The sequence below is a fragment of the Drosophila teissieri genome, chromosome X, assembly GCF_016746235.2.
Source record: "Drosophila teissieri strain GT53w chromosome X, Prin_Dtei_1.1, whole genome shotgun sequence".
Classification (NCBI taxonomy): domain Eukaryota; kingdom Metazoa; phylum Arthropoda; class Insecta; order Diptera; family Drosophilidae; genus Drosophila; species Drosophila teissieri.
This window is the reverse complement of record NC_053034.1, coordinates 1,970,909-1,984,340: the sequence shown is the minus strand read 5'-3', so window position 1 is coordinate 1,984,340 and position 13,432 is coordinate 1,970,909. Positions and strand designations below refer to the sequence as shown.

The 13,432-nt window shown below is 42.2% G+C and overlaps 1 protein-coding gene across 1 annotated transcript; it reads right to left on the bottom strand.

The window, feature by feature from the left end:
* Positions 1 to 10,066: 10,066 nt before the first annotated feature.
* Positions 10,067 to 10,739, bottom strand: LOC122624818. The gene is made up of 2 exons (XM_043804533.1): positions 10,485 to 10,739; positions 10,067 to 10,389 (listed from the first exon to the last, which is right to left on the bottom strand). The coding sequence occupies exons 1-2, from the start codon at positions 10,596 to 10,598 to the stop codon at positions 10,180 to 10,182; spliced, it is 324 nt and encodes a 107-aa protein (XP_043660468.1). The 5' UTR covers positions 10,599 to 10,739; the 3' UTR covers positions 10,067 to 10,179.
* Between the last annotated feature and the right edge of the window lie 2,693 nt (positions 10,740 to 13,432).

The following is a 13,432-nucleotide window of genomic DNA, read 5'->3' as shown; positions in this document are numbered from 1 at the left end:
AGTTGAATTAAACTCCATAAATTCTTATGAATTTCAGCTAAATGGCAACGCATGGCACATAAAGCTAAGGCAGTGGATATTACGGATTACGGATATCTGCGTTCATAACTCTGCACTTTCGAAATGCCAATTGTAAGTACATAATTTTCTTGCATTTACCATCCTCCCTTCGATGACGTCATTATGGGCGGCGCATATGGCGCAAAAATTGGCAAGCGGCAAGTGGCAAGTGGGCGGGGGACTTACAGGCACCCAAGTACGCATTAAAAGCCAATAACAACATCCGTGATGAGCATGAAATTAATTTACAGAAAGCACTTGATGGGCTTATTGACAGACGCGGGCATCGCACATTTATCGCCGGCCATTTTCGCTCTAAAACTGTTTGTTCTTGTGCCAGACTGTGAAAAATGGGTCGGGCATGGATATATTCATACGTACACATGTACGTATATAGGGATATACATATACATATACATATACATATATGTGGGGGGATGCAACCATAAACAGACGCACACTTATTAATTAAAAGCATACATTAAGGCCACACTCACCCACATAGACGCGCACAAGGAATAGCGCTTTATGTGCGGCCAGATCATAAACTCCATAAAATCCTTATACGACCACCATCTACCATGTGCACTGCCCCAAAAAGTGAATAGAAAATGATGGAAACAACTATTCGATATATAAAATTCCAATATATTAACAGACCAGTATACCTCTACCTCTCTACATTTCAAATTTGACTATTGAATTCTATAACAAAACTTTTTTTTTGCAATTTTTTATATCTACAATTTATTCCTCAAGTATTTGTTATTCCAACGATGTAATGATCGTTTAGTGTGCACTTTTTTTCTCAGTGCCTGCTAGCAGCAACATTTGGTGAGCATATTGAATCGCCTTCTTGGCCTTTTCGGGATAGCAATTGGCTTTGGTTTTGGCTTTCGCTTTGGTTTCGGGGCTTGGAGCTCATAAAAATTGGCTTAGACCGCATCAATGTTGGCCTGTGAGTTTTGTGTGTGTGTGTGAGCATGATTGTTTATATGGGCCACTATTAAGCGAGTTGAAAAGTTGACATTATATTTCGTTTATATTTAATCATAATTTCAATTAAAATCGCTTTTACGACACTGCCAACAATGACGGAGTGATGGCCGAAAGGGAGTGCATCGTTAAACTCGTAAAACCAAGTGTGATGACTAAGTAAATCTCATCGTGGGGGTTCAGGGTTCATCTGGGATAGTGAAAGCAAGGGTTTTAGGGCTGAGCCATTATTTGCAGCTGTGCGTGTAAATATGAGCGAAAAGTTGTTAAGAAATTGAGGAATTAATAGCTCATAACAAAATCAAGAGAAATTAAAATTACTGCGCACATATTTGTTCAAATATTGCAACACTTCAAATATGTAGTTTAATGGCGTGTCGACTAAGGCTAAAATTTAAATTGCTAAGCAGTGATAAATTTGGCCAATGTCTATTTGATAATTAGTCATTTCATTATACAAATGAAATGTATTGATTAATCATCGATAACGATAACCTGTTATAGCCTGCTACGCACTCAAAGAGATATATTCAAATGCTGCATTAAATGCAAATGGGAAATAATTATCTGATTGTGATTCAGCTGCAAGACAGACACAGGTGGGTGTCGGGATGCGAGAAAAAGAGGAATACAAGTTCACAGAAGTCAATAAAGGATCAAAGGAGAATGCAAATCGCAATCGCCAGTGTCAATGGCTGTTTTCATTTTATTTGCTTGCTTTATTTATTTTCTAATGATTTATTTATCTCTTAGCCTTTGTGGTCCATCGCTGCAGTTGTAGCTGCTGATGCTGTAGATGTATCTGTATACGTATCACTGCCTGTAGCTGTACATATATGTATGCATTTGTATCTGCATCTGTATCTATGTCCGTAGATTTGACTTTCACACATGGCACGTACCGTACAGGACCGGACCGGACCGGACAACATAAAACGAAATACAAATAAATATTTTCGCAACAGCTGCAGTTGAAAATATCTACTATATATGCCATAAAAAGCGCCTCCCATTCATTCGCATTCATTCAAATGCATGGCACTTGCTGCTGCTTGCAGTCCAATCCCGTTGCATCCCCCAATACGACGAGCTCCGGCCGGCCGGCCAACTGTACTGAACTGAACTAAGCTGAACTGACCTGACCCCCCTCCTAATCCCCTGCTAATAGTTCCATCTCCACGACCCTGCGGTCATTGCATTTGCGGGCAGTTCAATTAAATTTTCCCAGTTCAATGCATACGGGTGGCCCAACACTAACTAACAGGATAGGTCACCGACGAGGACGATGGGGGGTGACGACGAGGGGGGTGAAAAGGCAATTCTATCACTTCATATTTCTTTCTATTAGGTGGAAACACAAACCCCCTGGCTCAATTAATTTATTTGTTTATTGCATTTCATGCGCCATATTTAAATCATGGAATTCTGGAGTCGGGGGAATCAGCCGATATGGGCGCACACACTCGTATCGTTTATCATTATATGGCCTATTAATTACCAAATACCGTTTGCCAGTCTGCACCCCTGCTCAACCATGGTTCACTATGTTACCCAGCACAAGGGGTATGTTGTATTCATGATCATGTGGGTGACAGGTGGATATCAAACAGATGGCTTCTTTCGATCTTTTGGGCGATCAAAGTGCTTACTTCATACCATATGGGGAAATCTTAAGACAGAAAACATAAAGTGCCTAAGTTATATAGAGTTATATATATTATATATACATTGTATACCTGCGATTCATATCTAATAAAAGATATGAATATATTTTAAGCATAAAAAGGAATGTTTTAAAGATATTGATTTGTTTTCAAAGTAGAATCTTTACATTTGGTTTGGCGGGTATCCAAAAGTCTGAATATTAAGCAGAAAGAACTTTCTTGTTTTCAAATTGCATTTGCACTTGTTTTTATGGCTTTTGCCGGACTCCTGGTCCTTGGTCCTTGCATCCTGGATCTGGTTTTGACCATCGCCCGCAGACGGACGGAATGCAATGCAAGTGCAGCTGGCGCCGTTCCTGCAGAGCTGCTCCTGGAGGGAAAAAGCGGGGGGCACAATGTGGGCAAATGTGAGTTGGAGGTGTTGGCTCCCCGATTGGCTGCTCCAGTGCTCCTGGTGCGGGGCTCCTCCTCCAGATCTGAGTTGCTGTTGTGTCTGGCGCATTTCACATGATAAATGATGCAACAGACTAAACGTTGAAAATAGCTGCAACGAGGACGCAGTGCAAGAATGAGTGCGAATCCGCCCATTTCATGGGGTTGAGTATGGAATTGGGAACTGGGAGTTGGAAACTGGAAACTGGAAACTGGGAAACTGGGAAACTGGGTACTGAATCGAAAGGGATTCAGGATGGGCGATGGAGATGGTGATGGTGATGGCAATGGTCGCCTAATAAGCCAACACAGCAGAGCGTGACAAAACAAACAAATTGATGGAATGCCAGGCATCATAAATAATGACTTGCGATCCCAGCAACAAAGGACAATAATAAACTTGCAGCAGCTTCTGTCCTATTTTATCCTGAGATATGTGAGAAAAGTGAATCCAGAGTGGTAAAATTAAAAATTCCACTCGAGTAATACGGTTTAATTACTTGGAATTAATAAACTTTTGTAGTTAGGAATTACATTGATGCATGTACACATACGAGGCAAAATGAGAAAACTGCAAGTAATCATCTATGTCTTGAATAATAATGCCTTATACTTCCTCCTCTTTTATTTTATTTCGTTGCTACTTAAAATTTACTTTGCCGGCTTTTGAAACCATTTTTATGTTCTGTGCGCTATGGTGGGCATACAAAAGTCGCCATTAAGCCGGTCCCATAAAAAAGTATATAGACCATGTGTTGGACAATGATCTTAGTCGCTGGAAAACCTTTAACAATTTGACACACAATTGTTCACATTTTCGGTTATCTTGCCATACTCCCGCCAACCCGTAACTCCCCCAATTGCCCATCCAATTTTAAGGACGTGCGTACCGCGCACTTCCGCCAGCCTAAAAATAGATGAAAAATTATTAAGGCGGAGTTTTGGGGAACGTGTGCCATCATTTCTACAGTTGCCGCCACGAGAATAGCATTCAAAATGTAATTTTTATGCATTTCTGTTTTGCTGTCGAAATAAGATAAGATCCATATTAAATTTTTTTTTAAATTTAATAGTGATTTAATAGGGAAAGTATTTCATGACAAAATATAATGTTGCATAAGACATACACAATATCAATATTGTTATACAGCTTGTTCACTTTATTTTAATATTAAATTTTAAGGACTTAATATTATGTACTATTTAAATAATACTTTATTACATCGCTCTTGTTATTTTGACCTCACTGGCAGCGTGTGTATAACATGCAGATGACAATGGGGCGCGAAGAGAGTCCAAAAAATGTTCGAACGCATATTGTTAACAGAGGTCGGCGGTGTGGGGGGCGGTGGGCGTGGCGGGTCCGAATGGGATATGTGCACAACAATACACACGCGCACACACGCACACATACATCTACTCATGTGGAGCATACGACAAATTCCGCACGGCCGGAATACATATGCAAAATGTATAATTAACCATATACGCACACACACACACACACACACACACACTTTCAGCGGCAAAAGGACCAAAAGGAGCGTAGGTGCTGTGTTGTGTGCGGGTGGCGGGAGTGGAGGGGGGAGGTGGGAGGTGGGGAATTGTTACGGCCGCTTACACAGTCAGCCGGGCACTTCGACCACGTTCCGTGCTGATCCCGCCACTCCTTGCCATCCTGCCACTTCTTGCACTCCTGCCACTTTGTCCTATCCGGCCGGACATGGCCGGCAAGGCATTGAATATTTTGACTTTCCCAAATACCCTGCCAAAGGGTATTACCAACCGTATTGCACATCTGCCAAAAGGCAGGCGCTTACGAAAGGGATTAAAACCTTCTGAGTTAGCCAGTTACATCAGTTTTCCATATCATATAAGCATCTATAGATTTGCGTTTGCAAAGGATGCACTGATGGACCGATTTGAGGAGTCCCTGGAGTCCCTCAGAGCATCCAGATATCGTATTCACTTGCCCAATAATTGCACCCATTCACTTTGCTCGGCCCTTTTTACGAGTGTAACCTGTGTGAGCGAGTGCGGCAGTGGCAACAATGAAACGGGGAAAATGTTGCTCATTTTTTGTCGGTCCTTCCGTCCAGGCACTCTACCCCAGAATTTTCGGCCCAACCCAACCCAATCCAACCCAATCCAACGCAACCCATCCGTTCCATGGTCCTGGTGATGTTTGGTCCAGTGGCTGCTCCTTTGGCCAATGTTGCTCCTTCTGCTGCTGCTGTTGAATGCTGTGGTCAGCATTGCTGCCCCACCTGCTCCCCCCGTTTTTGCAAAAATATGGAAACATTTGGCACTAATTGCATGTGCTCAGCAGCAATGTTGTTGCTGTTGCTACTGTTGCTGCTGCTGCTGCTGTTGCTGCTGCCGAGCGACAGTTATGACAGCGGCAATGGAAAATGGAGGCGTCGGCGGCGGCGGCTGCACAAAGCACAAAAGAAATTGCGCAAAAATCGTTGTAACAAAAGAACAGGACACGCACACACACATTACCCACACACACGCACACACACATACACATGTAGCCGCCACATGCGAAATGGGACAATTGCAGGACATCATAAACGTTTGCCACATCTCAAAAAAGTCTACCAACTTCCGCTGCGAAATGAACTTTGGCAGGAATGACTTGTTACCTTAATGTGGCAAATGGTTTTCAATGAAATAAAACATTTGAATCTAACGAAAATTCAAGCACATTTCAGCACCATCAGAAATCTATACTTCTTAATATGAAACATACGTGCATCTTGTGCTTTTTCCAGTGTATCACAGGGCGAGGCCAAAAATGTTTCAGAAAGAACCAAAGAATGAGAGAAAGAATGCGCGTGGCGCAGAACAAGGAAATTGGGGGTATCAGTATGGGGATGAGAAGGGGGGGCGATGGAGATGAGGACTCGCATGGCAAAAGGTCCTCCTGTTGCTCCTGTTGGTCCTGTTGGCTCTGTACCATTCTGTTTGCTACTCCTTTCTAATAGTTGTTACACATACGCATAAAAGCCAACGATGTAGCAGTAGCAACAGCAGTCAGTCCCTGAATGCGAGAAATGCGAGTGGAAAAAAGCGGGTGGAATGGGGAAAATCCGGCGGAAAACTGGGAAATGTGGGGGGGCAAGGACATCCTTGTAAATGGCAATGACAAAGGCAACAATCCGCGGCATATGCACGTCCTGTATACGCCAGCATATTTCACTGACCATGGGCTTATGGCCCCAGTTTCGATAAAAATCCAGTCGCTCAAACATAAAGAGCGCCCCGGTTAAAAAGATGGCCAATTAATGAAAAATTCCAGCTCCATTCAACATCATTTGACATCATTAGTGTGTTCTTAACCGTGTACGTTTTCAACGTTTTCATTTCGAATAGTACAAATTTTACTGAAATCTGGGTCATGTAATGGACAAAGGAAAAATCATTGAAATAAGTGTACAAATAGTTTGGACTGTTAAAGTAAACCTTCATATCCTGGTAACTATGGCAAATTGAATGATAATGTCGCCCGAAGAGAGCGCATTCCAAAGACCAATAACCGTTATTGGCAGGGCACTCACCTGTTACCTGTAAGAGTGATCTGATATTTTTATATTTCCTCCCTGCACTGCAGTTTCTAATTGGTTGCTGCGTTCGTGTGGAAGCGCCTCAAATGCTGCTCCTCCGGACAAAGTGTGTTTGGCAACAGCAGCCAGTAGGACTCCAAAAGGGCCAGGACACGGCAAAAGGAGAGAGAGAGAGGGTTAGAGGGGTAGAGGGCAAACTCATTTTGGCCATGAAGAAGACATCAAGGGGAAAAAAGAGGCGAAAATTTATTGAAGAGCAAACTCATTTGACTATAACTTATGATTGGATTATCGGTTTAGTATGGCATTTGACAGCAGCCAGCCATGTGAGTGTGTCTGTGCGCCTTTGTGTGTCTGTGTCTTTCTCTGTATGTGTGTGTGTGTGTGTGTGTGTGTGCGAGAGTATCTGTGTGAGTATCTGTGTGGGCATCTGTGTGTCTGTGATAAGACATATGTCTGTGCGCCTATATGCAGGCTATGCAAGAGCCAAGAGCTTTGGTGGAAAAGTCATAAATGCGCCGCAGACAAGCGGAAAGATGCTGGCTGACTGTCTCCCTCCAACTGTCTCCGGCACTTTTACCCCTTTCTCCGCCGTTCGTCGACCTGCCTAGCACCGCCCCCTCCCCCCTTCGCCTCCAGCCCTCCTGCCAACTCTTTTCGGGCTGCTCTTTTTGGCCAGCAAAATTCGTCTGGCTGGGAGGCACTGCAACAAAATACTATAACGAGCTGAAATTTTAATTTTATAATTTAACAATAAACTTTTTATTCAAAAGCTGTCTTGCAAATCAGGCAGTACAAAGCAGAAAGTACCTTTTCTAAAGGCAATTTTACATCAGTAGCTTCTTGTCGCTCTCCTCTTGGTTTTGCATTAATTACATTTGATCTAATTTATAGTGGCTTAGCATAATTTCTTTCGGTGCATTTGCTCCTTGGTCTCCGTCTGCGTCTGGGTCTGAGTTTTGGTTTTTTGGGTTTCGCTTTGGCTGCTTCATTTGGCTCTGGCAACATGCAACAGCAAGAGCAGTCAACGCGATTGCTTTATGTCTATGCCTCAGCCTGCAGCCTCCGGCCTTCAGTTTCCAGTTTGCAGCTTCCAGCATAGAGCATCGAGCATCGAGCATCCAGCTCCCAAGCCCAACCCCCATCCGCTCCGCCCATGAGCACCCATCCCAACCCTCCGCCCTTCCGAAAGTCACCCCCCCTGCGCTTTGTGTGCGATCCTGTTAGGGTCTGTTTTATTGCGCCATAAACACGCACTTAGGCACATACACGCAAAAAACATAACCAAACACGAAAATATACACTGCGAATAAATGTTGAACTCAATTAACGTTGCGTTGGGTGTCCTAAATCAGTGTACACAAACAATACTAGGCAAGAATACATAACTTAAGTTTTCAGGGTTATCCGTTGGCTTTATGAAATACGTAATATATTTACAGGATTGTTTTCGCCAGTGTACAGATACTTTTGCATGTATGGCCTAAGTAGTCCCAGTTCTCCGGCCGCCTTCTAGCCATAACTTTCGGTAGCCTTTGGAAATGTGTAGCCGAGTGTAAAATTTTGATTTTTCAACCTACACAAACAAAGAGCGACGACTTAAGAGGGACACAAAAGAAATTTGCGAATGTGGGGAGCAACAGAGAGTGGGCAATTTGATAACGATTTCAAGTGTTGCCCCCGCCAACAAAAAAAAACTTCGGTGAAAAAATAAACAACTCAAATCCGCAAAGAAATGGGTACTTACAGAATTACACCATGTTAATAAGAAAAAGGCTTTCAAACGGGTAAAGATTATTGAAATGTATATTTAATTGGTTTCACTACTTTGCCTAACTGCTTAGTTACCTATCGACAAGGTTAGAAGAATATGCCAATAATAAACGTTTGATTTAATTATCAGTTCATTTTCTCGCCTGTATTTAAAGAAATATGCTGGCCATATGAAATAATCTGCTTTTCCGTTCAATGGCAAATGAATATTCCCTGCGGCGGGAGCAGAAGTATAATTTTCTGGTCTCATAATACGAGTGGGTCAAAGGACTTGGTGCCGGGGTGCCGGTATGGTGTGCACTTTGCCCAAACTTTAATGCATTTAGATGGGGCAAATGGAATGTCCTTGCTCCTGCTTTTTATCATGCTCCTTGTCCTGCTCCAGGTCCTGCTCCTTTTTCCGGACGCCGTTGCCAAGTGTCGCGCCATAAGAGACGCAAAAATCTCGGCATAAACTAATTATGTCTGCTTTTTAGGCGCTCAGGCAGGCGAACGAGCATTCGCACACATACGCACAGCCAAGTGAAGATATTGAATTTCCCAGTGAAATTTGCCTGCAGGCAAAGCTGCTGGCTGGATTCAACAAGTTATGGTTGGGTGTGTGCCTTATTTTTGCTACCCCAAATTCGGTGCGTTTCTTCTTTTCCATATACCTTTAAATTCAAGCAAAATTAAGGGTATTTTTTTGTTGATTTTATTCTATTCTTTCTGTTTCAATAAAAATGTGAAAAAAAATGTTTTCGAGTGGCCTTAAGTTTGCCTCCTTGGCCATAATTGGTTATCCTTCGGCTATCCACCGACTGTAAGCCAAGTTTCACATGGCAGTTATGTAACGCCGCACAGGACTCGGCCAAAATAACAGTCTGTTGCGCTCTCCGCAGAGAGCAAGGATAACAGTGATGCTTAGTGCAAAAGAGAGCCAGTAAATAAGGGAGAATGTAACTCTCTTACTGAACCTCTTAGTTTAAGTATAACAGTGTTCTTAACACAATCGCCGCACAGAACTCTTCTAAAATAACAGTCTGATGCGCTCTCCGCAGAGAGCAAGGATAACAGTGATGATTGGTGCAAAAGAGAGCCAGTTAATAAGGGAGAAAGTAACTCTCTGACTGAACCTCTTAGTCTTAACACAATCTGTTTGATTTGAAAAACCGAAGAGAAAAGTTTCGCGGCCACTCAATATTGAACAAAAATTTTGTTGGGAGAATCCTTTTAGCCAAGACACCAACCCGCAAATATGAGAGTCGCCTGCCACAAATCTGTGATGCATTTGATTAGCGTCAACTTCGTGTAACCTCGACAATCAAATTCCATTTTCCAAACTGTTTTTCGGGAGTTTTCTCTTAATTCTGCTCTTTCGCCGAAGAACGCAATCGCACAGAAAATATAATTATAAGTGTATTTTTATAACACTTAAATAATATATTTTTTCGGAGTGAAAGTGTCATAGAGAGCGATTTAATAATACAAAAAGGAAGATCAATCAACTTGTTTTACAAAAGCACCATGACTCTTATCACAGAAAGAAACAAAAATTAATGAAATCTTTTATTATTTTTATACAAAAACTGCTTAATCTTAAGAACTATTATCTATTTTGCCTGCTTTATTCGCGCAAATATGAGTTTCGGTACAAAAAAAACGAACGATTTAAAAAGGGACATATCCAAAGTGATACATAACCGCTAGCCGGTAATGCTGCCCGATACACGAAGATATCCCTCGATATGACCAAATCGGATCTTAACAATGCCATTGATGGCATCCCGATAGGTGATGAGCACCGGACCACCGACCTTGGCTCCATTCACGGCCACACTTCCGCTGCGACTTTCGTTGACCAGAAACAATCCCTTCTCGCTGCGCGTCAAGCTGGCATGGTACTTATCTAACGACTTTGAGAAATATCCGCGATTATTCCGATTGCGACATATGTAAACATAACATGTAAATATATATGCATATATATGCATATATATGCAAAACTCACCTTATCGGACAAACAGAGGTCGAGACTCTTGTCGTTCACATTGCTGCCGATGCGCCAAACCTGATAGGTGTGCAACACCTGGGTGGGTTGATTCTTAAACGAAATGCTAGCCATTCAGATGCAGTCCACTATTATCCCTATTACGAGCTTAACTTCAGTGGGATTTTTGATGTAATGTGCCTTGAAATTTTGTTTTCTGCTGTTTTCGCCAATGGAATACTGATTGTTTGAGCAAATGGATGATTGCCACGTTTGTCTAAGCAGGGCCAACTACGATGCGATCGCAAATTTTGAATCACACATGCACTGAAACTAATGTCATCGAACAAACGGAGCTGTCAAATCCATGTGCCCCCATCCAACCCGGAATACATTCAGTTTGCCACCAGAGCTCGTCTGGAGCACAACTCGTCTCGGAACAGGAAACGAAAATCAAAATTTTTCCAAATTATTGTGTAACTGGTAAGCTACAAATTTAACAAAAAGAAAATTTCATAAAATACTAAGAAAAACTACACAAAAATCGTAGAGTTCATGCTGTTGTTAACATCTACACTCGCCATTGCTTTCTTTGATGACGGAACAGCAATGGCATCGGCTTGCAAAGCAGCTGGTTAACAAAAAAGTAAGTAATTAAAGCAGATTATTTATTTTATTCATTAACTAACACTTTTCATTGCAGCTAAAAACATTCACCATTTTGACATTTTTCGCACGGCTTGCTATGGCAAAGCTTTCAGATCGATGGTACCGGTCCTGCTGGACAAGTAGTTTGCATCGGATCTAACGCAACTCGTATCTATATATATATAAAAATATCGACTTTATACTACGTGCTTATATGTATTCACTTTCACAACATTTGCGTGGCAATTTACAAAATACAAAAAAAAAAAGAAATAATTCAAATGCAGCCTACTACAGTTTTTTCTTCTCTGGAGTCTCTTCAAAAGCTTGTATACCCACATTCCAATTAGTAGTGCCAGTTGGAGGACAATGCTCAGAAATGTAGGCGGGGGAATGTGTCAAAAGGGGGAGTGGCATCGAGAATATCGGCATATCGTGATGCGGTTGCTTGCAACGTGACACGGCTCTCTGCTATTCGATAAATTTGTATTCAAAATGCAGACCCAAATGAAATTATCGACCACAGACAGATTTCAGACGTGGATTCAATTACAAGGCATGTGCGCACTTGGACACTCGAGGAGGCTTGTGGGTTAAGGCATTGGTGGGGGCGGGGGAGGGTTAAGGGGGTTGCCCTTTGTCTTCTGAGCTGCACAAATACATACGCATAAATTTGCGTTGCTATTTACATAAATGAGTGGGTGGGTTGGGCTCGGGTTTTGGGTATTGGGTTTTGGGTTTGTGTTATGACATTTGCTTACAAAATGAACATCATTGTCGGCATACTTGGTCTTCCCATTTAAGCACACATACTTACGCTTGCACTGCAAAGAATTGCATTAAATAATAATATAAATTGGTATACATATATGATTATTAATTAGGTGGAAATAAATGCATTTGCATACATTGAAAATGTTTTTCTTAAATTGTTATAAATGTTAGTGCTATGATAAATTCTGGTGGCTCCATTTAATGGTAATGTACCTATTTGTTGAGTGTACACTTGGGTGCTTAACGGCCAGTTCCTGATGGTGGTTAATTAGCCACACAGATACACACACCTGATGAGCCACTCCCACACCCACACCCACTTGCAATCACCACCCACCCACCCACCATTCACTTACTCATCTCGCAACGTAATTGGTCTGTATACAATTGTAATTATAAACCACTAATAAGATTCGAACACGGAGCGATTTTCAAACTAGCATTGAACGTGGCAAAGCGTTGGTAAATGAAACCCCCACCGATATTCCACGTTGAATTGAACCCTTTTCCCAATTACCACTTTTCCTGTCAGTTGTTACGGCTTCGTCGTCGTTCCCACATCAACAAGTTAATTTCGCATCGGTGGGACGGAATTGGGAGGAAATGGGGTGTTTTTGAATCTCAGTGCATTCAAATGGTCGGAAAATGGGGGCGTGGCGTTGGCGTCGGCGCTTAAGTGACTATTTAATGCGATTAAAATTGGAAAAGCTCCGCTTGACCAGGACACTCTGTCGATTCGAGTAGGGCGCCCAAGTGGGGGAAGGGGGGGCAAAGGGGCCAAGGGTTCAAGGGGTTAGGGGTGCGCCGATTGGGGAAGGGTTGTCCAGTTGGGGTCAAGGGGTCACAGGTGAGCCCTGTAACCGATGACTCCCAGATGCACCGCTTCCAAATTGCATTTGCTTGCGAACTCCCAACTCGTCCATGCTGGCAAATGGAAATGATTGAGTTCCTGGGAAATCAAGTCAAAGAATATTAAACCGAATTATGCTCCAAAATGGACGAGAACTGGAAACTGGAAAACTGAGTTTCGAATCGATAAAGCTTCCTGTACAAAATCAATTAATTGCCTCCATTGCGAACGATGAATTGGAAACGGCTTTTCCGAATTTCGGCAGCCACAAAGATGTGGGTATAAATACAAATATTGAACTAAATGGAAATAATAAACTGATTTTTTCATAAAATGGAACTTGATTGTTATCAAAGTAAGATTAATTCTACGCAGAATTGGTCGAATCATTTATTAACGACTTGGTTTGCAATTCAATCTGTATCAACTTGAATATGAATTTCCATTGGACCCTTGGAATCGATGACCTTGTCTAACTCGTTCACTCCCACTTGAGCTGAGATTACGCGTTTCGAGGACCATCGTCGCAACTCTCCCAGCGACGAAATGAAAATGAAAATGGAAATTGACAAGTGGCCAAGCGAGTGGCGAGGATGTGATGACCACCAAGAAGAGGAATGCACTCACATGTGAAATGGAAAAAATTATAATCCAAATAAGAGAATGCAAAAGGATATGGATGTGGAAGTGGCAAGCG

Coding starts and splice junctions, on each gene's coding strand:
- LOC122624818 (XM_043804533.1), bottom strand. CDS start 10,598: ATGGCTAGCATTTCGTTTAAGAATCAACCCACCCAGGTGTTGCACACC. Junction 10,390..10,484: donor ACCTCTGTTTGTCCGATAAG/GTGAGTTTTGCA, acceptor TATTTCTCAAAG/TCGTTAGATAAGTACCATGC.